The 25,595-nt window shown below is 39.2% G+C and overlaps 1 protein-coding gene across 1 annotated transcript in view; it reads right to left on the bottom strand.

The window, feature by feature from the left end:
• The window catches only part of CMSS1 (cms1 ribosomal small subunit homolog), a 232,741-nt gene that overhangs the window by 5,011 nt on the left and 202,135 nt on the right, over positions 1-25,595 (bottom strand). Inside the window, exons 2-8 of the mRNA XM_084294486.1 lie at positions 14,139-14,236; positions 9,317-9,388; positions 6,566-6,695; positions 3,558-3,617; positions 2,705-2,807; positions 1,237-1,297; positions 175-262 (exon numbers count right to left, since the gene is read on the bottom strand). Coding sequence (XP_084150612.1) covers positions 175-262; positions 1,237-1,297; positions 2,705-2,807; positions 3,558-3,617; positions 6,566-6,695; positions 9,317-9,388; positions 14,139-14,236 — 612 coding nt within the window. The remainder of the gene's footprint in view (positions 1-174; positions 263-1,236; positions 1,298-2,704; positions 2,808-3,557; positions 3,618-6,565; positions 6,696-9,316; positions 9,389-14,138; positions 14,237-25,595) is intronic.

Genomic DNA, 25,595 nt, shown 5'->3' with positions numbered 1-25,595 from the left:
AAAGGGTTCGTTAAATCAACTATTAGAATATTGATCTCATTTTGACTGACACAGTAGAAAACTGCACAGCTTAGTACCACAGACTCACATAACCGAAGCTCTTCAAAAACAAAGTCTAACTTCTTGTGAGACCAAGAATAGGACACCTATTGATAAAAAACCTTGTTCTCCTACCTTGCTCCACCAGCGCTTTTATCCTCCCAGGAGTTCCAACCCCAATGTGGAACACACCTTTCTCCAACATATTAATCTGTTCTTTTATCTAATTTGAAAAGAGAAAGACAAACCATGTTTACATGAAAGTAAAACCATGACTGTTCAAAATTTCTTCTCAAAGAGCTGGAAATAAATTCAAGATCACATACTATCTCTTTCTAGAATATCATCAAGTAACGAATGCTATTCATCTTTCAGGCTGTCAAGATGATCTATCTGGGAGAGCATTTAAGAAATGGAACAGCCAGATGGGCATCACACTTCTCTAGAAGGTCAGTCATGTTCAGCTTTGAAAATCTGCAACTGCACCAACTATTTCTGGAGGTGAGAACAGTTTATTTTCTTCAGTATTTAAGCACATTCTCTGGAAATATTTGGAAAACCAACAAATCTGAATTAGCTCTAAACTCACTCAAGATGCTGACACTGGAAAAAAAATGAAATAAAGCAAGTTGTGTGTTTGACAGTATTTATATCAAAGGCCATGTTTCCACTCATTACTTCCCATATTCCCACAAATTGTGTTCTCCAGCAAGTATAAATACTGGATATCCAGACATCTCACTGGTGTATGCCAATGTGGGTGCTGGTACAGTTTGCTTCTACGAATGTGTGTGTAAACCTTTAGTTTACCAAACTTTCGGTTTACACAGGCAAAATATATTTGAACGAGCACCTCATTCAAATGGACATGGAACATCTTTAACATGCAGCACATGCATAAGCATCTACACTCTGCACAGGATTGCACCAGAGTTGGTGTTCAGCTAGATTCCTCGAACTGTGACAAAAACCTTCCAAGAGGAAGCTTCACCTAGAAGAAATGAACACTATATTGAAAAGCACTATTGTTAAATGTTTTACAAAGAAAATGGTATGACACCAGTGAATTTGTAAAAAGAACAAATCTGAATTAGCCCTAAACTCTCTCAAGATGCTGACACTGGAAAAAAATGAAATAAAGCAAGTTATTTGTGTGTTTGACAGTTAGCTGTTCTAACACACTTACAGCCTTCTTACCTTTATGTGCTTTGCAAACAGTTTCAGAACTCTGCAGTCTCCTTTAAATGCTGTCATTGACCTAGAAATAAAAAAATGCAAAAGGAAATGCAAACATCAGGGCTGAGATTAAGACCACACAGGAGGAAAATAAAACTAGCTGGCATTTCTCAACATACTTGAGACACACAGTTCCCCAATGACCTATGCTTGTACTTCGAACGCTATGTACGTTCTCATCTGCTACTTGCAGTGATCAACAACCGGACAAACACAATAGCAGGTATCAGTAGGTGGCAATATTGCTTAGATAGCTTTTCAAATACTGTTGAATAGTTAGGGCTTGTGCTTTCACAGCTAACAGTTCAAAACTGACTAATCAACAAATTCTAATTAAAATAGTTGCCATTACTGACATATAGGCATCAATGAACATGCATGTGTCCAAAGGAAAAAGCTGTACATGTACAAATGTAGATTTTACAGAATTTTCCTGCAGCTTAGCAGATGAGTAAACCTAGACTGCCACAGTCTTTACTGTTGGGATTGTCTAAATTCCAGTTGACCAAAACTCATTTGTCTGAAAACCTGACTTATTGTTTTGATACTCCATTTGAGCACACACTAAGAATTATGTTCGGTATTAGTAAAGCAGGAGACTACACATCCAGTACTTATGGAATGTCTCTGCATGCTTTCTGCAGTGAGTGAGCCAAATTTTCAAATTTCACTTGTGCAAAGCTAAAGGTTTATATACAAGCATACATACACCTAAGGCTCAGACAGTAGTATTTGCATGCCTGGGCTAAGCATTACAGGCACATCTGCCGTGTCCATGCTGTTATCTGTAGCATAAAATTCCCAACTCTGTGTACTGACAGAAAATCACAGGAAGCAGCGTCAGAACACAGAAGACAACCATGAAATCTGTGAGGTATACATTAATTCATCAAGACTTCATGAATGAGATAGGGGAGAAGAGAGAAGGGAAAAAGAAAGACAGGGAACACTGAAAATCATCAACATTTTGTCAGTCTGAGACAGCTGAGAACACAGACACAGATATGGAGGCACTCCGGACAGACACACATCATCACTTGAGGCCCTGGAATGCCTTGTCCTCACTGCCTTTGGTGCTATCAGCATCAGGGCTCTACAGTCACTAATTCTAGTGGTGCATTGTGATGCTCTATGGCTTTACTGTGTTCCCACATATAACATGTTGACTGTCTCCCCAAAATTTGTTACACCTTTTTTTTTAAACAATAATAGCACTTACATGCAACTGAACTACTAAGTGTTACTTTAGTCTAAAACCAAACACCACACTCCCACAGTTTAAAGCAGCAAGGGATATTGCATCAGTTTCAGTCAGTAAATTTGTTGGCTAGCAGAGGACAGTGTCCCAGTTTTGCCTTTATGTCTGTGGATCCAAGACAAAACCTCTGACTGACAGCCAACCTCAACATAACATTTGCTATCGACATACTTGATGAGTTCCAAGGAACGAAGGGCAGAACTGCAGATAACCAGCATCACCACTGACTTCTTCTCCTTGTGGTTTTTACGGAGTTTTGCCCACTTAGGACAGACTGAAATGAAAAAGCCCACATACACACTTACAGAAAGTACTACTTAAATACATGCCACAATTTTAAATTGCAAGAGTACATGATGAATGGTAGCCAGCAGCGAGAACACACATGCTGACTCCTACGAGGTCTGGATCTCTGGCAACAGTTTTACATTTAGTCATGGCTGAGAAACTGGAAAATAAAACGTCCAAAATAAATACAATACAGAAATATTATAGAGCTGAACAAATGAGATAGCATTAAAAATCAACATGTGGTAAGGTGACAAGGCCACTGTCTTCATTTGTCACATATGATAATTTGTATCAGGTAAAACCAGTTGAAAACAAACAAACAAACAAACATTTACCAGACCAGAAGTTCTATATAAATACATAAAAGAGAACAAAAATACTCTTGGTTCATGTCAGTAGGCAGTGGCAAGATTGTTATTGGAAGGTAATACATATACATACATATGTATACATACACATACTACTTATGACAAATAATCCCAAACAATTAAAAGAAACTCTAAAACATTTTGGTTAAAAAAAAAGATGTTTTGTAAAAATTAGCTGGAAAAACAAGACCTGTCACAAAACAAACAAATAAATGAGAACAACAACAAAAACCTATAATCCTGGAAGTTATTAATGTTTTTTAATTAAAAACTATTTGGGGGTGCAGATAAAAACTGCAATAATAGTGCATACATGATGGTTTTCATACAATTTTCATCTCATCCAGACCAACATTTTAACTTACTCTCTTTCAGGTATGAAGAAAAACTGTGGGTGAGATCATTGGCTGGCAAGAAGCAGGAATCTGAAAACATAAAGGAGAAAGTATTTTTGTTGACGTACTTTTAACAGCAAAATGAGTATAAATGTTTGCAGCATAGCCATTAGTTATATTGATGAAATCACATTTATATTAAAATCCACCATCAATAAATTACCATTTGTAAAAAGAGATACAAAGACATCACGTGTACGTGAAGCTTTAAATTGTGTAAGTCAGTGAGAGTAACATTTCCCTACCCAATTGTAATTCTTTTTTTTTTCTCCCACCATAAAACCCGGAATACAGGACTGCCCAAAGGTGATCACATACTTCAAAACAAGTCTTTACCACAATTAATCAAAGGTTTTAGCCAAAAGCCTTACAGTCAACCTGCTAGACTGTTACTTCAATCTAAGATGGAAAATGTAGATCACCCAGACAGTTCATACTGCATAAATGCAAGAACCTACCAATAAGTGAGACAGATGTTGGTCACTCTCCTGTCAGTGAGTTGCCTTTCTTTTTGGCCTTTCATATTGTGGTAATCTACCTAGTTACACTAGCCCTAATAGTAACCCTTATTCTGCACTTTGACACCTTTTTTTTTTTTTCTTTTTTTTTTTTTTCATTTCCCATTGGCTGCCTATCTTTTACCTACATTATATTAGCTAGTAAATATGAAAAGGACTGCAGCAGACACGCCATTTGACTTTAAGGTCCATATAGAGGCAATGAAGAAAGACAGTGTCCTAAATTAGGTAGTTTGGAAGGTCTCTCTTTTTTTCAGTGCCTACACAGAAGTCTAGGATCTTAAATTTGTGCTTAAAATTAGATGGTCTGAAAACTTGCCATAGTTGTTAAGGCTCTATTGCCTGATGGAACAATACGCTCCCTTAGAGCATTAACAACTCTGTCTTCAGGGACCCACATATTTGTTGTCATTGCACATGAAGCACTGCACCTCAGGGTGCCTGTCTATGGAATGAGATGTTTGCTGATACATTTGAACTAAATTAAGGAGGTTTCCTTATGCACGTTATTTATGTTCACATGGATGGCACATTGTGCTAATGCTGGCACTGTCAATCCATGGTTTCTACTGCAACAGGCAGTGTGACAAACTTGGTTTATAGCTGGATCCTGCCAGAAGTCCTGCCTGCGCAGCTTCTTGAGAATAGCCACTCTCCACCACTACATCTTCCATTTAATGGGTGCTGTCTTGCTAAATACTTCTATTTTGTCCCAATCCTTTCTATTAAAACCAGAGATTGACATTTACTGGGACTTGAACTCCAAAGGGAGCTCACTGTGTACAAATGAAGGATCAGCAGCTGATTTAGTTTGAAAATTATGTTTAAAAGATGCATTTGATGCTGGTGGCAAAGGGCAGTAGCTGGTAAAGTACCATAAACATTTGGTGGTAATAGGAGAGCTCTAACCATCCGCTACAGTCCTCTTCCCCCATGGGCAAAATATCTTAGCTGTTGGTTTGCTATTCTGAATACATTAAGTCTCATTACTGACTGAACAATTCAAAAGATGGTTTCTAAAGCATATAAGCTTCAGTCATTGACTTTTCACAAATGCTCCAGCAAAACTGAGTATTAACAACAAATTTAAATAAAAGTTTCAGAAAGAGGGAAAAAATCCACACAGCTCCAACCTGTAGCAAGAGACCACGCTGACTACAAACTTGACCTTCTGCACTGTGTCAGTTAACAAGAACACACAGCTCCAAATATTTGCTTATTTGCTCAGTGCTTTGACATGAATGACTTGACAGCTGTAGAAGTTAGTAAACTCCTTGGGTTTCCAAGCCTCCAACTCCCAGCACAAAAATAAAAAATAAAAATCCCCATCCAACCCAAGAGCCAATCCATGTGGAAATGGGTCACTTCATTAGCCTAAAGGCCTCTTTCAGTAAGAAGAAAACCAAAGCAATTTATTATTTGCTAAAAACTCTGAATGTCTAGAAATATTTAACACAAGCTTTTCAAAGCAATCTATATGGGAGTTTTCCAGGTTTTCTTGATTTAATAAGAAAGCTGAACATAGCCCAAAGAAATGAAGGGTCAACTTAGAATCATGGATAATAAAGAAGAGCATATTTATCTAGAAAGACAAGTTTAAATGTTAAAAGATAGACAGCACTGCTGGGCTAAAAGGGTGCTAGATTGGGCATAGGTCACCTGCAGTTCAAGAAATATCAATGGTACATGCAGATGTGTTAATGGGGCAGTTTGTTCTTCATATGCCATCTCAACAAATAATGGACAGTGCCTGGAAAATGATAGTGCCTCTTCATCTGTAGAGTGAGAGGCACACAAGTTCAGTGTTGCCTTTACCTATAAGGCAACCTCTAGCTGACAGAGAGAAGCTAACCCTGCTCTGTCCTGCTTTGCCTTTTCTCTCTCTGTCTTTTAACTGGAGACAGAATAAAGGAAACCAAGAGGGTGCTCTAGTCATGGTTAAAACTTGTTCGCTTTCAACTTGGACCAAAACTACCATCTAATTTCATGCCACTCCCTGAAAATCCATTGTGTTCAATATTTCATAACCATGTCAGAATCATGTTTTGTTACTTCTTTGTCTACTCCTCTTAGCCCTCTTATTATGCATCTGGATAGATGCAGATAATCCCAGAAATGAAAACTGTTTTCACTGTCTTTCTCAGTCAGTGTCTTGGAACGTACTAAGGAATCGTACAATTTCTATGAGAAAGGTGAGCTTCTAAAATTAATTCTTTATAATAAAAAGAAACAAAAATGGTGTTTTTCTTTTCACTTTTTCAACTCGAAGAAATCCTCATATTTGTTCAAAATAAATTAACTTCTTTACTAAAGAGCAAAGTATAAAATATATACAGTATAATAAAATATTTCAATAAAAAGTACAACTCTTAAGACCTGTCTGAAAAAAATCCCCATTCTTCTACAGAAAAAGAATTCACCAGTGTCACATTATTTATCTATTAATATAGGATAAATTACCTGACAGTGTTAATTCCTCTATTTCAATCACTGAACGTCTTGCACCAAAATGTTGACTAAGCAGATTCTGTAGATCCTCAGGGACACCAGGTTTCGGAGAGGATTTTTCCAGAACATCAGATATTTTCTTCTAAAAAACAAGCAACAGGGTTAAGTATGGTAGGATACCATTTTTGCTCGTTCAGTAGTAAATATAGTAAATACTACAACATAGTAAATAAATGTTCCTCCACAATTTCATAAAGGTAATTGGATTAATTAGAGCTTCATTAGGAAAAGCTCTTACAACGGAACAAGACTGTGTTTAGTGGGAATGAAGACTTCAGAAGCAAGTCCAGATACTATGACAACAATGGTCCATGACCCTGAGGATAAAAAATCTTGTTCACTCACCTAAAATGCCACCATACCTAAAACATAAATGAAAGCTGTTTTTGTGGGGTTTGCTGTTGTTACACTTTAGTATCAGTTTGAAATTTGATTTATTATTTTTTTTATTACCATTATTACTCAAGCATTAATTACAGGAATCAAATGATTATGTAAAACACCTATAATTTGAGTAAAATAGGACAACTATCTCTTTTTGGAAGAGAAGGTGGTAAGCTAGACTAATAGTATACATCATATCATGGGAAGTATGATGAAAATGAGTTAAAAGTTCACAAAAACAGAAGTCTAGCAGAAAGAGTTCAGCATCTGTTTTGCTCCTCCAGAATATATATATTTTTAAACCAAACATTTTTTTGAGCCTTAACATGAATTCACGGAGATGGAGTTTTATGCCTTAGGAATGTTAGCAAATAACAGCTCTGAATTTTCACTGAAAAGAAAGTATTGTTGCATTTTTTCACATAATTAAATGGATCATGGTGGTAGATCAGCCCAATATTCCTGTTATCTAAATGATCTGCCAGCATTTTAGATTACAGAAGATTTTCATGGATAGAGGCAGTCTGGAGAGAATGGCACGGATCTGAAGCCTCATCCACTCTCACTGAGAAACGATTAATTTGTGAAAGGCCAGCTTGAGGTTTCTCAGCTGCGTAAGCTAAAATTAACTTGCTGTCATGAGGATGTGTGGCAGTACAAGCCTGAAAGTTAAAAAGAGACGGAGAGTGTGGCTAGGACATGGCAACAGGATGTGTATCTGTGAGGGATAGTGAGACTGTGGAGGGACAAGGTGGGCCTAGGACCATTTTTGGCAGCTGTGGAGGGGTGGTGGGTATCTGTAGTGCTTACACCTTCCTCTTGGCCTACCTTTGGCATGGCCCAAAGCCCCCTCCAGTCATTGGAAGACTTTCAGTAGATATGCAGCTGGTTGGCTTCTGTAGTGCCTGAACCTGTGGCATTCCTTCGTAAGCTTCTCCTCCATTTTACACTGTTATATTTTTCTGCCTTGCAATAATTGTCTTTCCCAGGCATGGCCACAGGCCACCTGCAGTACACATAGCCTTCTCACGAGGCCTACAAACAAACCTCTTCTTTGTTATTCCTAACAAATACCGAAGGCAGGGCACTAGGGAGAAATGCTCTTCTCCAGCCCCAGCCTCTTCAGTGACCCACATTTGGGAACCTCTGCTTTAGCAGAGGATAACACAGAAGTATCAGACTCCTTTCACTTGGTAACTCAGCGTAAGCGGCTGTTCCTCAGGACCATTATATCACTCTCTGGGCCACTTGATCCCTCCAGGAAAATTACAGCACTCTTGAGAGGAGAAGCCTAATACTAACAAGAAAGTCCGTAAGAGTATGAGCAAGGACACCTGAGCAAACTCTCTTCCTTCGAGGAGAGCTGTGGGGAAACATTCCTCACGCAGGAAGTTTTATTATTTTTCTTCCAATTTGTTCCAGATGCTTAACAGTAAAGTTTTTCTTTTCCTTCCTTCTTTTTTTCCTTTTTTTTTTCCTTATTTTTTTGGAGACTGCAGTTTGTTTGGAAACAATAGATCAGCCTGATAAATATTTTCTGATGAATTTGCTAACAGGCTGTGTATGTTAACTCAGTGGCCCTAGTGCCAGTGAAACTAAAGGTGTAACTGAGTGCCTGTTGTTTGCCTGGGAATGGGGTCTCTTTGCTAGGGCTGGTTCACCACTCTTGTGGTGGGATGCTTTCACTCTGGCAGCAGTGGATCAAGCTCTGCGGTCACTTTGCCAGAGCTGCATTTAAAGCTAAATCCCACTCTTCCTTCTCCACATTCCCCAGCTGATTAAGAGGCCTGACATAATAAAAAAGCCACCTCTCTGCCTTGTGAGGGAGCCAAATATTTACACAGGCTGTCCCAAATGACAATTAATTTGCTTGGTGCCATGTTATTTCCATCTAGCCTGCAGAGTGTGTGTGCTGTTGAGGGTGAGGATGGAGCATGGCCAGGGGGGCAATCCAGAGTATTTATTTATATACTTATGCTAGGAGGAGAAGAGGGAATGAGGACAGTTCTTGGTGCAAAGGATGAGACAGCAGCTGAAGCCTTGCCACACAGCTGAAACTGGGCAGATTCTGCAGAATGAAATTCCACCTTTTTTTGATAGTTACATTTCCCAGTATGCCACACCTGCAAGCTACATGTGGATGTAGAAACCCCTGAGTGTGTTTCAGTTCAGGTGAGGAACGGGTATTTTGAGTAAAGTCAAAAAAGTGTGAATTTCTACTCTTACCTGAAAAAGGCTGCAACGTTATGCTGCTTCACATCACAGGGTTGTCCCAATTATGAATTTTACACCACCACCCACACCCCAGGATATCCGTACCTTCTTTCTCTTCTTTGCTTTTACAGTGCTCTCTTGTTTTTCTTCAGGCTGACTAAGAAAACACTCTGTAGGCTGCAAAGCACATATTCAAAAATGAAAAAGAAAAGAAAAAAAATAAAGATTCAGTATCAGATATCTGATCACCTGGAAAAAACAAAGTCAACAAAGGGAAGCAAGAGAGAAATACAGGAAATATAATGCTGGCTAGGGAAAACAAACAAACCCAAATGTCCCCACCTGTAGAAGAGATCAATTTCTTACAGTTACCTATATCTGAAGTAATCTTGGGATTGAGATCTCTGCTGTAACCAAGAGAGGAATAAAAGCTGAATCATAAAGGTTGCAGTCACATTTTCATAAAATAGTGAGAAGTGGGTTATGATAAATTAAAAATAAAAAAGAGGAAAACATGAACAAAACATTTCAACAACGATATACTTTTAATCTCTATTATTGCATGCTATCATTTTTCTAAATTTTGCCAATAACGCTCTGAAATATCTGGGTCTAATGTGAGCATCCAGATGGTGAAAGATGGTAGAAAAGGGTGAGAATAATTGTCAATAATCATGCTCTGCATTTCCTTTGACACTTGTAATGCAAAATTTAGGAAAACATGTTTCAGATTTGTTCTGCCCCATTTGTGCTTTGTCTTCTCATAGCAGGCAGGGTCAAATGTGTGTAAGAAAAATACATGTTGCATTTCAGAATAATCTTCATCCAGCACATGTGTTGCGATTATTAACCCACGTTTGTGCCTGAGCGAGCAGGCTGAACCGGTCCATTTGTAACAGAGTCCCTGTTCACATAAATCAGGGTTAGGATTTGTCTGAAAGCCACCTACAGCTGTCCAAGAGAGGAAGCAAGGTACAGGTTTACAAGCATAGCAATTCTTTTCCCTTTTAATTTCTTAGGGACTTCCACTTCCTGGAAATGCAAATGATTCTGCATACACAGGCTTTAGAGCTTAATAAATGACTCAGAGAGAAGGAAGGGGAAAATGGGCTGAGCTGCAGGAAAAAACTCCTTGATACTAGGATGCATCTGTCTAGAAAAATCTGCTCCTGTGAGAAGCCATGGAGAAGTCTCATCAACATAGTACATTAAAAGCTCATGGACCACCAGTCCCTGAGCCTGGAGGCAAAGGATCAGCAGGAAAAGGAGCTTGGCCGAAAGCCAGAGGATTTGCTCCTTCATTCCCTTGTTAGGGTACCTTCAACAGGGCCAAAGGAAAGTTAACAGATGCTCAGAATAGCTGAGCCTCTCCAAGCACTTCTTGCACTGCCACCCTGACAGGAGGGCACTTCATGACAACTTGCACCAAATGAGCCTGGCCAGCACATTCGTACCTTTCCGTGCCCACTCTCAGATCTTTATCGAAGGTGTTTCGGGGAGTTTAATTGTTCATGTTACATCTTCACTTCCCCTTTTCTCCCTACCTCCCTTGATAATGTAGTTATAGAAAACAGGGAATCACCACGTTCCCCACAAACAAATGACCTCTATTGATTACTCCCGTTTTCTGTGCCGCGATACAATCACTGCACTTGCTAAAGTAGCAGTAACGTATAAAATTGGGTCTGAAACTGGTTGAGGCTTTAAATTATGGTTTAGGAACTACCACAGCAGATTAGTCTGGGGACTGGCTAGAGTAGGCAAAGCACTCAGTAGCTAGGGCTGGAATATAATGCAGCTTGGATCAATACCTAGCTGTGAAAAGCTGTGATTGGAAATGTATCTTCCTTCAGCAAGTAAAGATCTGTCCCTGTGATTTTGTCAGGAATAAGCAGATCCTATTTTCACTAGAAATCAAGAGACGGCAAGTACAACTCACTTCAGCTAAGAAAGTCGTTCCAGGTTTAACATAAGTTTTGTGTTTTTATTTTTGTTTATTTTTTTTAAATCTCCGTCCTGACTCAGATTCAAGTGCTTATAAGAACAACACCATACATTTCCTCATTCCTAGCCCTGCTGTTAGCATTCCCAGACATTCAGACTGAAACAGAGCTACCCTCTGCCTTCAGGTCCTGCTCTACCCTTATGCATCCCAGCTGTCCATAGATACTTGAAGACCACTTGCCAGGTGTTTAAACCATAAATTCCATGTTTACCATTACATTCTACATAGAGAAGAAGCCTTTGGATTGATTTACTCAAGAGACACTACCAAGCAATCAAAAAGCCAGAATGGAGCCACTCTGAATCTCATTCTTCCCATACAATGTGATGGTTCCTTATCCTACAAAATGTCATCACAGTTTATGAGCCTTTCAGAAGACAGAAAAATGCCACTCATTTAGTTTGGGCTCATTTCTTCCTTCACAAGCATTGTGAACTGTTTTATATACATCTGCAAAACACCATGTGTGCTCCCAAACGGTATCTACATGTGAAAAAGAACAAAATGCAGAGCTGAAAAGAAGTCTCTAAGAGAAACAATATTTTCTCACTGGTAACCCTTCATTCAAATGCTTAAAAGTGTCATCAAATGTCTTGGCTTCCTTTTTGAAGGCAGTGTGTAGCCTTTTCTTTTGACGGCAACAGAAGTACACAGCAGGCTTGCAGGGAATGCCTTGCTTCCTCAGAGAATCATGTCAGGACTGAAAAAAACCTCCTTTACAGCAGCATGTATATATATTTAGGCATGGCATGCTGTTAGCAAGTGTCCACCTTATTCAGACATTAAAAATAATGCCATAAGAGAAAAATAAACTTCATGGTGGTGAATGGCTGTAAATCTACATGGCTTTGATGATCTATAATCCAAAATATTTAGGTATCTGATCTAAACTGAACTTCTGACCCTTAACCAAATGTTAGTTGCCTACCTACTCATGCAATAGCTCTTTGCATGGCACCCTTAGGAAAAGGACATTTGCATGTTTTTCTTATGCAAGACACAGAGCAGACAACCTGCTGGGTTTTGACATGGCTCCCCTGTGCTCTGTGTTTTTATGCTATTTTTACATGGAAGTTCTTAAAATGCAGAAAACAGGAAATTTGTGCCGAGACCACTGATTTATGAACTAAAATGTCATAAATTCCTTGTTTGTTAATCATGGACATAACATAAAATATTTCCTGTATTATATTTCTAACACAACTTTTTTTTTCTTTTTCTTTACATGTTGCCAAGTTACTGGAAATTCAAATGTAAAGTGAAAACATTCTTGTGTGTGTGTGAAAGTTTACATTCTAGGTCAGCCATATACTCTGACTTTTGGAGTTCGTGACAAAGTAAACACATCAATGCTCCATTCAGATTGGAGACAAATCATTCATTTCATTGTAAGCCTGTGGACAGTCTGCAGACTGGAAACATAAATGTTCATAATTCTATCTGGCTGTCTCCTGACTGGCTTTAAGATGCCAAGTCCACTGCAGAATAGCTTCTAGCCCATGAGTAAGGCAGAGATGAGTGAGTAGAATAGGTTATGTCACACGCACCAGAACTACAAACCTACTGGCGTTCTGTAAGTACATCCAACTTTGCAAGCGTTTTGCTCTAAAAGACATGCAACAGCACACACATGACTGAGTTCCCACAAAACCTTTGCACCCAGGAGTTTCATGACTGAAGATCAACTCATCCTGCTCCAAAATACAGACTGATCTTATTTATATTCTGATTTATATTCTGCCCCAGAAGAGCTGGGGCAGGTGTTGTGCTACAATCCCAGTCCACCTCAGCAGGGTAACTTGTGTTGGCTATCCTTTCTAATGTTCTCACAGAATGAGCAAAGCAACTCCTCCAAATAAACCATCTTAACTTTGTTCTAAATGTGTACATGAAGATAGTGTTGATAAAAAAGGGCTCCGCAGGCATCCGCACTGAGTTGAATTCCTCACATCTGATTCCCAGGTAAGGTGTGTAGAAGGGCAATGCAGCTTTCTGCTGTATTGCTCAGTTCTCTCTTTCCTAATCAAAATATGGAACCAGTTCAGACATTTGGCTCACTTCACCCTTGGTCTCCTTGGAAAGACACCCAAATGCATGCTAATTACTGTATTGCTTACACTTCTCTGTTACTAAAAAAAAACATACCTACAAATGATTTTCACTTGGTCTATTGCCTAGGCATCATACCGTGAATTTAATACTGACCTAGGGTCTAAATTAATATCCATAACCTCAAGGAGAGATAGCCTCCAATGTCATTTTATCTCCTTGACAAGCATTCAGTCCATTCTCCAGTTCGATACCAGGAAGACAGAAGAAACCAATTTTCAGACAAGAGATTTCTTAAAACCAGCTGAGCTCTAGCTCTGCTAAAGTGATGCTACCTGCCAATGACCTTGCTGCTGTTTCCTGGGTGTATTCCACATACCGATGAACAACAAAGTTCTTAATGGTTCTAAAGGAAGCTTTTTGCAGTGCAAGGTTATGGAAACATCAATCCGTGTAGACCTAAATTCTTCCTCATGTAGACATTTCAAAGGGGACATGCATGGGTGAAGATGTCATACAATGTTTAAAACACAGCTTTCAAGACCTTGTGTATACAGGGAAGAGGAAAAGATCAGAGGATAAAACAGTGGTAGCACCACTCAGGCATTTATCCTTAGACAGTCACTTTTGCAGGTGATCAGCTTGGCAATCACACAAAACAAAAGCTAAATTATGATTGAAATAAGCTTGAATGACACCACTTTCAAATACTGCAAAAATAATTAACCCCCTCCCAATTTATGATAAAAATCTTATTACATGAACAGATTAGACAAAAAGTGAAGAAATCTGTCCCTTTAGTGGAAGAATGGGGACTACATTCCCCTACACGGTATCATTTAAGTGCTCTGCATAATTGCTAAACTTACAGACCTGTTTTCTTTTCTTTTTCACAGCAGGTTTGGAATCTGGATCTTGATGTATTGCTGTCTTATCACTTGGTTTCTCAATTGTTTCATCATCTGAAGGATCTGATGAGAAAAAAAGAAGGGGTTTTCATTTTATTTTCATTTTTCAAATTCATCTTTTCTTTGCATTCAAAATATGGATTAAGATCTTTAACTACAAGCTTGTCAAAATAATATAATCTCAAGATTAGCAACAAATACAGCTGTAATAGAAATTTAAATCATTTTTAAAAAATGGTATTTGAAATTTACTCTAGAAAAAGTCCCAGTTTTTCCCTCATCTTCATAGGATCTGTTCTGGCAGGCAATGTATTTCCATGTCTTTCTGTAATGCTACACAGTTGGTGCCATCTGCAGCATCACAGGTAGAAATGTCTAATCTCTCCAGAAACCCACTTGAACTAAGTTGAGCACTGAAAGAAGATGTATCTGATAAACTACAACACCTCAAGTTGCGTGACACCTCTCTGTGTTATTTCAGAAAAAGTAAAACGTTATCTTAGATTCATAGCACTGCATTCATCATAGAGAATTACAGACCTATCTCAACAAATCATTAGACCCCAAAGTAAGAAACAGTTCTGCTCCTAAAGACTAATGGCTCTGTGGACCATAGGATCACCGAAGAAAATATATAATTCCTCCTAAGTTTGTTGACACTTCTTTTGGAATAAGTTATTTTTTCCTACAAGGACAAGAGTCTTGCAGATGGAGGAATAAAAAACCCACACCAACACACACACAGAAAACACTCAAACCTCCATCTAGTAGCCCCAAGTGCCTCATGGACACCAAGTACCTATAAGAGGAAGATTTCTAAGATTTGTATAATCTTGTACTGTATAAAAATATATACAGATGTTTCCTGCAAGCACATTTTAGCTGTGTGACTCTTACAGCATTAATAATTAGGTAATGGCACCATTTCTAAACTTTAATCAGAATGTCTGTAACAGTAAAAAAAAATAAAAATGGTTATGCTGTCAGAGAAAATTATTTAGATTAAAATGTCTCCATTCATTCTCTTCCTCATCTCTTTTTATCTACAGAGAGATTTCTGGTGGAAAAAAAAATCCTATTCAAAAGGACAGTTCCCTCACCAGTGCTCTATTAGCCTCTGATTTTAAATGATGTTGTATTCCAACACAGAATTTTCTGTTGGGGACTGAATTACTTCCCCGGTCATTGCCAGAAGCATTACCGTCTATTTAACTGAATAATTACAACTGAATAATTCAATTTCTGTATCTGGAATACTCTGGAATATTTTTCCACTTTGCAGGGATTTCACAATTGTTGATATCTCCTGTATGCTCAATTTTTAAGCTGTCAGTTCAAAGATAAAGTTATTTATTTTAAGTAGAATCAGTAAAAATTCTCTAGTTTCCAAAATAGAAACGCTAAAATTCCATAAGCATCATACAAAGTACGGAAGAACTGACTTCTGATTATTACATGATATCTATGCAATCGATAGCAGTAAGCAGAGTAAATTTAGGGCCAGAAGACATGAGAGAGAGAAAATCAAGTATGACTGCTATTTAATAATTGCAGCTGAAATATGTACATTTTAAAAAAAGAATATATAAGCATAGGGGAATTAATATGATTGGGAAAGAGGAATCTTTACTCATCCCCAGATGCAACACTATGCATTATATGGCAATAAGGCCATGGCTTCTAAAATCCACATCGCTACCAACGCACATACATACTTCTGCCTGGGAAGCACTGTCTTGCAACTTCCATCCCTTTTCACACGTTGAGGAGCTCATGTAACAGTCAGCATCTTAAAAATGGGTTGTGACAGCTGTTAAAGAGTTTTAAAATTTGGGGAACTTAAAGCTAGCAATTGAAGAAAATCAGTGAATATTTTAGCAGGTTCGAAGTCATTTGTCATGAAATCTTATTTGATATAGATTAGATTCTTGGCAAACTGCAATAGCTTTAGAAACAGCAGCATGAAAGAAAAACTAACTCTTAAATGAAGATAAACATGTTAACGTACTTTATTCAGACCAAAACAAATGCCATGAAAGAATTGGCAGCACTTATTTGCAACTTAATGCATACTAAGAAATCTTGAATGGGCATGCACCAAGAAAAGCCTCTGCTTTCCAAGACCAAGGCAAATGCACAGATGTGTGTACAAACGCACAAATGTAGGCACTAAGTGGACAGTGCTGCTAAGCTGGCATATTTGCTTTCTTCTTTTCACAGACATAGCCATCAAGCCATCAAATGACTACCCAAGTGGTAGATCACAGAATCACAGAATGGTTTGGGTTGGAATTGACCTCATCAATCGCCTTGTCCCAGCCCCTGCCATGGGCAGGGACACCTCCCACCAGCCCAGGTTGCCCAAAGCTCCACTCAACCAGGCCTTGAGCACCTCCAGGAATGAGGCATCCACAGCTTCTCCGGGCAGCCTGTGCCAGGGCCCCACCACCCTCTGAGTGAAGAATTTCCTCCTTATATTTAATCTGTGATCCCAGGGGAGGTGGGTTGCTGGTGGCAGGGGAAGAGCGGGGATGTTCCACTTAGCCCTTGTCTCTGCCGCTCAGCTGTAACATCAAGGTGCCCCTTAAGAAGCAGGTAAGTCAGCCTTAGCAGAGGACACTGTGTGGTCATTCTGGGATTCCCTCCCAAAGGATGAGAACAAGGCAGGTGGCAGGACTAAATCTCAGGCACATATATGTACACTAACAAATGTATGGCACTAGGCTCCATGAGCTACCCTAACTTTACTATAAATTTATTGTTAATGCACAAAATACTGTATCTGGTCCTGTACAGCCTAACATAACGCAGCAGGTGAACAGAAGATACAAACTTGAAGATTTAGGAGACAAACAAATTTCTTATGTTACAGCTCAAATATCTGTGGCAATCAGCTGGGTTCTTACTTCCTCTCCTCCCAAGGACATCTGATGCTCCTGAACCACGTCTCTCTCTCTAAACCAACAGCTCCTTCCCCACTGCCATTCCTCTCCAGAGTCACTGAGCACTTGTATCTTTGGGGCATTTAAGAGTCTCAGGTATGATACTTCTATAGAGGAAGCTTAAAAATTACATAATCCTTCATACTCTTGAAAGTATAAAATGTGTTTGGGTGACCCAGTATAATCACCCTGCTTTACCACGGGCTTGCTTCCTTTCATACTGGCCCACCTCCAGCACATTTCTTAAGCTGCATTTTGGAAGAGGAGCTTCTGGGTTTGAGAGCCCATCGGTGACTTTGGTAAATAATCCCTCTGTCCTGACTCGAGAGACACTGGAGGAGTAACCACCTTTTACACATCCAGCTCCACATATCTGAGGTCCTGGATGCACTACATCCAAGCAGGCTGTGTATCCACAATAAAAATGAAGAACCCCCCAAGAGATCATTACTAGTCTTTTCTTTGTCCCTCTTGTTCAGCCTCGCCTGAGCCCCAAACACCCATTCCTGAATATATCTGTGCATGTCTGACTGAACTGAATTGCTAAACCAGCTCTTTCTCAGCATATTCACTTCACACTGGAAGTAAATAAGAATTGCATTAAATAGGTTCATGGAAAATGCCTGTGATCTTCAAGCATTCCTTTTTTAAAAACCACTTGGCATGCTCTGAAAGGCAAACAGGGGCAGTCTAAGTTTTAAATAACATCTTCTCTTTCTCATAACTAAAAGATACACTGCTGGTAATAGCAATCTAAAACTGGACAACTGGTTTCCATGATATGAAATAGCCTGGCAAACAATGTACCACCTGTTCACTGCCCATCCAAGTTACGGGCTGCACTTCGTGATGCAACGTCCTTCTCCCCTTTCAGCTAGAAATGAAAGGGGGAACCAGTGTCCGTCCCCAAACATCTGTGAAAGCAATTCTCATTTGCACATCTTCCTGCAGTACCTGAATATTTTCACTTCATACAACAGTAGGACTTTCTGTCTATTCCAGAAACAGCCATTTACATCCCAGCTGAGGCAGCAGCTAGTTTTGAGCTGTGATTGTTTGTGACACCACGTCAGCTCCAGTGATGACAGGAGGGTTTTGTTGTGGGCATCCAAGTACCACAGGCCAGACTCTGCCACCCTTGCTCACGTTAAGCAGTGTATCTCCCTATGCAAATGGTTACCTTGAAGTCAGTGGGGTTATTCACAAAATAAATCATAACTCGATGTGAATAAACACAGAGGCATCCAACTCAGATTCCAAACATGCCTGGATCAGAGCAGCACTGCCTGCCCTGCTTTGAGGTGTCAAGCTACCCAGGAAATTCCTCTATGCCCAAACAGGAGAGAGGACAAAGCCTGCCTTAATAACCAGTTGACACAAAGGCAGAACCTAATTGATTAATACAACGCTGACTTTCATCTCTCGTCTGGTGCACATGAGCAGCCAGGCACTGCTGGAACATGGGGCCAAAAGGACGATGTTATTCAGCACAGCAATCCTCTGCATCTGTTTGCCTGTGGTGGGTAGACCTTATGGAACCACAAGGTCATCAGAGAAGTCTGAACGATCACGTAATGGTCTTGATATAGATAAATAAATATGAATTCCAGAGCTCGCTCTTCACCTTTTTCTCCAGTATTGCATCAGCACTATGGCACACACTAACAGGCTTCCCAGTCATTAGGTATTTATATTTCTTTTTACTTTGAACCACGCTGAAACGGAAAAAACATTCGTGCTTAACACCTGCCTCTCCTTCCACAAATAGACCTTCATGTTTATGATATTGATCATGTTATTTCAACTAATTCAATACAAGGGTTTCTAACTTATAAGTCCGTGTACATCGATAGGCATGCCAAATATATACATGCGCACACATTGACACACAAACATGCACACAGGTATATAGACGTGCACGTAACGAGGCACACAGATATTTCAATGATTTAACAGGTTCACTTTAAACATCACCTTCATTAACCACTATCTGCACAAAGAAAGTATATTTACTTTGTTATTTATTCCAGTATTTTAAAGGCAGACAAATCCTTTATGCTACAGGAGGTAATGACATGTGCTTTGATGTGAATGCAATTTTGTCAATACTACCTAGTGTGAATTTGTGCTTGCTAGCCTGCCTCACCATTACTGAGACTTTTGACCTCTACAATACCACTACTCTGCTGTGAAGTGATTAATACAGGAATTACAATGACCACAACATAATTCACTCATTCTTTTAAGGAATGAGCTTAACTGACTGAAAAAGTAAAACTTTACTAGGAAGATCTCCTTAAAATGCCTCCAAATAAAGAAAAAGTTAAAACTGAAAGGGAACAGATAATAATCTTTGGAAAATCAGCCTTGTGGTTTGAGCCATTCTAGCACAGAAATACAGAGGATGTTAGCAAGGATGACAGAAGCTATCGAAAGTTCTTCATAGGAAGAGACGATAAAGAGAACAGAAGGTTTTTTGAGGAAAAGATGAGGTATGGTGCTTGCAGCTTTTCATAATATAGGCACAATGAACATATAATTGAAAAGAAAGCTTACAACAGCAAACTATTCTTTTGCTTATGTACTCAAAGACACCTGAGGGAATCATTCCTATTAGTTTGGGGGATTTTTATTTATTTTTTAATCTTGAAGCTTAGTGAGATCAGACATTTATTTGGCATCCAGAAGATCCCTGGTGAAACAGGACAGTACAGGAAAAGTTCATTTCTTCCAGTTAAACTAATCTCTGCGACAGAATTTGGTGGGAACCTGCCTTATGCAGCCAAGAGGGAGACTGCTTCAACTTTTATTTGAAGTATCTGGCGCTACCCACAGTCAGAGAGACTCTGGGCCAAGAGAGCCCATGGGTCTGAACTATTACAGAAATTTCTGTATTCTTCATTACAATCCCACCAGTGTTGTATATCTGTACTAATCCAGAAATCCTTACAGGAAAACAAAGCTTGTATATAATTTATTTTTACAAACTTTGTTCCTCTTCCCTTTTCTTCCCCCTGACTTCCATCCTCCGACTGTTCTAAAATTGCCTTATATCTAAAACCAGAATTTAAACAGGGCCTGTGTTTTCAATTTCTAGCAGAAGGCCATGGATGCTGTGGAAATAGGTTTTGTATTTGCTAGGCTCTATTTTTAGGTTCAGCTATGGTGCAGGAAAATATGTCCTTGTCATTACTTTGTAGGTGAGCATAATTCATTCAGTTTGGTGGGTGTGCCATGATGGATTCATCTCAGGCTCCTTGGCAGGTTATGTTTTTATTTATTGGCTGATTAAACTGATCTGTATTCATTAATCTGGGGAAAAATATTGCTCAGGGCTCCCAGCTTTAAATCCAGCAGATCGAAAAATATTTTATTCTGAGTGTACCAAGTGCCAAGTGTGTTGAAGTCTTTTGGTGGTGGTTGTTGTTGTTATTATATGTTATATTATATGTATACTATAAATTGTATGTTGTTATTATTATTTGCCATTTTAGATTCTTTTTTTCTGGAAGTAAGAATGGAGTGGGACAGACAGGGAGGTCAGGGAAAAGAATAAAATTGAAGTTTAGACCTTCCTATTATTTTCATATTTTTTCATTTAAAACTGACCTAAATTTGCAGTGAATCAGATTAATTAATCTTAATGTCAATGCATTTGCTTGAATTTTTCTTGCGTCTCCTTTGCCTATCCCACGAGGCACACACAGTGCAAGATCAACTAATTTTCTTTAAAATGTAGCAGTTGTCTGCAAAATTGGCTCCCAGCTTTCTCCTTGTTCAATGGAAAAGCCTCCTTTTTCCCCCAAGGTCGTGCTGATCACAATAGCTGACCTGAACGTGATGACGACAATATTTAAACGTACCACTCCAGCACCATCCCTTGAAGCAGCAGGAAACACGAAGCTCAGGTGGGCCCAGGCACGATGCCCACCAACATCCAAAGGAACAGGTGAGGTCCTTTAGATGAAACAGGCCTGCCAGGGGCGCTGATCAAGTAAGAAAACAGGTCTAACTTTGCAAATATTTTGAAGTATTCCAAGCACAACAATTTTCTGACAAAAAGAGAGGGATGAAGAGACAAAAAGATGCATTTGGAAGCAAATAAAAGGTGGTGCATAGCAGTAGGAGAAGACAGTCGTGCATAGCAGCAATGGGGAAGGAGTGTTTTAAACCATCACCTGGAAAGGTCCAAAATTATTATCTGTGTGTCACTGGCACTGCTATTACACAAAGGAGGATCTCTTTCATGCCTACCAGGACAACCCTCGCTAAGCTCCCCCTCTGTAGGCAATGAACAGCTCTGAATTTTTCTATTACAAAGCTAACAATTGCTCCGAAGCCCGTGTCCATGGTTTAAAACCAGATGACTATGAAGGTTTTCTGAGAACCCCTCAGACCAGCCATACAGAACTGCTAAGAATGCAAATTTTAGTATTAATACTTCAGACCAGTTGCTGACTACTTACCATGGCAATAGTTTAGAAATTGCTGGGAAGTGTGATAAAATGATTATAAACCAATTAAAAAAGTTATCTGGAGCCATATCCCCTTCATTTCTCAAGTAGTTGCTCTCTCTGAATTGGAAAGGGTCCACTGGCAGCCCCAGAAAGGTAAATAATACTCCATATATATACAAATAATACATCATGAGCATACGTCATGAGCATGCATCACCACCAGTGGCACTACTGAGAAATCCAGGTGACAGATTTTGAAAAAAGAATAAAAATCACCCCCTTGCCTCCTTGAATAAGGAGTTAAATCATTCTGAACACTGCATTAAAACAAGCTGTAGCCCTAGAAATCAGTTAAAGAACAGGTATACTGACAGTAATGAAAAATGAATATTTAATCACATCAAAGGACATAATCACAGCTCATCAGAAGATCTTTGATGCAAGAAAGAATGACAATATGGCTAAGCAAAGAGCCTCTTTTTTTCAAACATTAATGAAGATCTTTCCTTTTCTCTTCATTTAAGTTTTTGAAACTCCAGTTTTAAAACACTGATGAAGTTTTCATAGTTTTCTCACTGGGGTCATGAATCAAATTAAGTCCCTTCACTTGTAAGACATTAAAATATTTGGTTATTATGATGCTTTGTAACTAAAAGGAAAAACTGTGAATGAACTAGTTTATGTTATTAGTACCAAGAGGAATGAAGGTGCACATGAAGGAAGCTCTGTTGCAGGTGACCAGCAGTTAGTACCATTGTTTTGTCAACTTTCACTGTCAGCCCACTGCAACAGAGATCAACGCCACCTCCATGTCTAGGCTGAGATAATTTGAGCAATAACTATACGTGGTGCCAGCGCTCCATCATCCCAAGGTCTGATTTCCCTTCCCATCCGCATTAGCTCCTTTTCCAAAACAGACCTGCTCCAGCACAGCAGTAAGTCCTCATAGCTGCGAGTGTCCTTAAAACTGCAGACTTTACCTGCCAAGACACTTCACAGCATGTATTTTACACTTGTGAGGCATACCTGAAGGGCACACAATATGCAACTGAGCAAGAACAGAGGCAGCCCTACTGAAGATTCAAAAGCACTTCACTTTGTCCCATTAGGGAACATCCAGACAGCGTAAGACCCTTCCCAGCCCCATCTTGCCTAAGCCAAGCTGAAGCAGAGCTTATTGTAAACTGTTTGTAGGATGTGCAGGTAATAGTTTACAAGTAATGGCAACAGTATACACTACAAAGACAATATGCTTACACAGGTGTAAGCTCCTTCCTTGGTGGTTCAGAGGACACATCTACCACAAACAAACTGCCTGACAAATCTGGTGACAGGATATTCAGGATATACATTCATTTCAGAAAAATAAATAATAAAATAAAATAAAATAAAATAAAATAAAATAAAATAAAATAAAATAAAATAAAATAAAATAAAATAAACATAATTTAAAAAATGGAGTCATTTAAAAATAATTTTCAATATGCTCTGATATGACAGAAAACATTTAGTGCACAGATACACCTACCTGCCAGACTGGGCCACGCAAAGAGTCTCCCACAGAACATTTCTAACAACCATCTCTCCTTTTTCCCTTGTTTTTAACACTTCCTCTTTAATATTCAAAACTGGTACTTCCAAACACATTTTTGACATGTATTGATTTGGGAGTGAACCAAAAGACAAAACGAGGGGCATATCCGAGAACAAGACCAGAGGAAATCCCCTGTAGTGTATGTGTAAGGACACGAGAATCAGCCTCACGGGACCAAGGTTAGGCCTAGCTTGCAGTACAGCCACAATTGCACAGCTACAACCCAGCCTAGTCATAATTTGACCTTCACATGATCATATATTGCCTTACAAGCAGAAATGGATTAAAAAAAAAAAAAAAACAAAAAACACACAGAAATTGACTTCGCAGACATAAAAGTAGTAGGCCACCCTCCACTTAATAAAAACAACTTTTTCACCCGCAAGGTATCCCATCCCTGTCTCACACCAAAAATACTTGCACCACCCACAGTAGGTGAAGGGCAAACACAAAGATTTGACGTGTCAGGAATATGACAGGCTATCTCATTGCTTGCCATCCAACTTCATTTCTTCGTGACTGGCCTGTCAAACAAGAGCACCCAAAGCCTGAAGATACAATAAATAACACATCAGCACAGAGCGCACATCGCTCCTGTTGTCTGCTCTAGTACTCCAAGGCAATGACACCATGAGTGGAGGCTCAAGATGACATCCCCCAGTCGTTGTATTCTCCTCGTTACTCTTACTTTTGCTCTTTCATAAACCACCCTTTACTTCTGGTAATCTCTTTAAATCCCTGAATTCAGTTTAAAAGCATATTCTTAGAGAGATGGGTAAAGCGGGAGATTATTTTATTTAGTTTGCTTATAAGTAGCATGGATTTGGTCTGTTTAGAAATGTACTGGATGAATGTTATAAAATAATTAAATACTTGACCTTGTAAAATGGGCTTCACTTCTTGACAGATTCCAGGCATTACATACCCTACAATTATTTCAGAAACCACTCAAATGATGCTAGAGATACTATGTGATAGTTTAGGATAGTAAGAAGACACTATCCAACTCTGAGAAGTAGGGCAACGGTGAAAGTAAGAATACAGTTGGCCATCCTGGAAATTGGCTGAGGCATTGCGGTTCATACATCTTGCTTGTAAAATGCTCCATGTGATCTTTAAACAAGCAACTAGCAATTTGGGTTTAATCAAAGAAAAATCAGCTGACAAGAACTGGTTACAGAATGCACAATCATATGAGGGAGAACCCCCAAAAGCTGGCTTGAAGTAGCTATCAATCCTAACAGGCATCTGAGAGAAGAAACAGCCTGGGATTTGGAAAAGCTAGATCCAAATCGTTCCTCAGTGTGGGGAATTTCCCAGAGGAAATACTACCAAAGAAGGGTGGGAAGTCAAAGAGAAAAACCATCTAAAAAGAAGCAGACAGATCATCCAGCATCATACAGAAAACTCAAGCTATGAGTCTGGCACAAACTAGGGCCTGACTCCATGCTCTATTTCCCTCTTTGTGGCATGGCTAGGAAACTCATGCAAAAGCCATCTTAAAACAGAACAAAACAGAGCATATAGCACTGTTAAACAAAATATTGTTTCATTCATCTTGAAAAAAATAGTACAATCACTCTTAAATCCTTTTCTCCTACTAGTAGGAAGTTCACATTACAGTGGTTGGTCAGGGAACATTTACAGCCCTGTAAACTTGAACAACAGTGCTCTATAAAAGCCCACTGAAAATGAACATGCCCACTCCAAAACCACCCATCACATCATTTGTGTACGCAGGAAATCACCCTTTCTGCAAGATACTTGTATAAGAGAGGTGTGTGTCACAGCTCCTGGTGAGGTATTACAATTCCTGTGCTCTTCTGACCCATGGGCACTGCAATGAAAAAGAAAAGGTTCTTCTTCTAAGAACTGATTTATCATGAATGGAAACCGCTCCAGTTTGCAGACTTGCTCCTTTTTCAGGTCCTAAAGTCCAATATCCAACCAACATCATTCATTAGTTATAATATTCACTCCTAACAAACATTTATTTTTGTTAATTGGAAGGAAACATGTAAATTGTGGGGGAAAAAAAGGAACTTGGAATAACTCCATAAAACTACTTAAATGGTGGGCTCCAGCCTAAATCTGACTAAGATTCAGTTTTGCCCAGGAATGTACATGTAGTATGGCCCAGATGTGATGTCTCTCTTCTTAGTACTGCTGGAGATTCACATTTCCTCCTGTTCTCTCACTATCTGGGGAAGCAGCTGTGGCTTCACAGCTGTAGTTCTTGTTGTGAAGGTAGCACACAGAGTCTGGCTGACCCTGTGGACTTGCAGTTGATGGATCATGACAAAATTACACAGAGGGACTTGCCAAAAACAGTGGGCGTCCATAAAAAATATACAGCACACATTGTAAAAACTTAACAGCCCATATTACATTATTGTTCATAGATAGGCGCTGATATTTTACCAACCACT

Source organism: Netta rufina (genome assembly GCF_964035555.1).
Source record: "Netta rufina genome assembly, chromosome: 1".
Lineage (NCBI taxonomy): Eukaryota > Metazoa > Chordata > Aves > Anseriformes > Anatidae > Netta > Netta rufina.
This window is presented reverse-complemented; position numbering and strand designations above follow the sequence as displayed.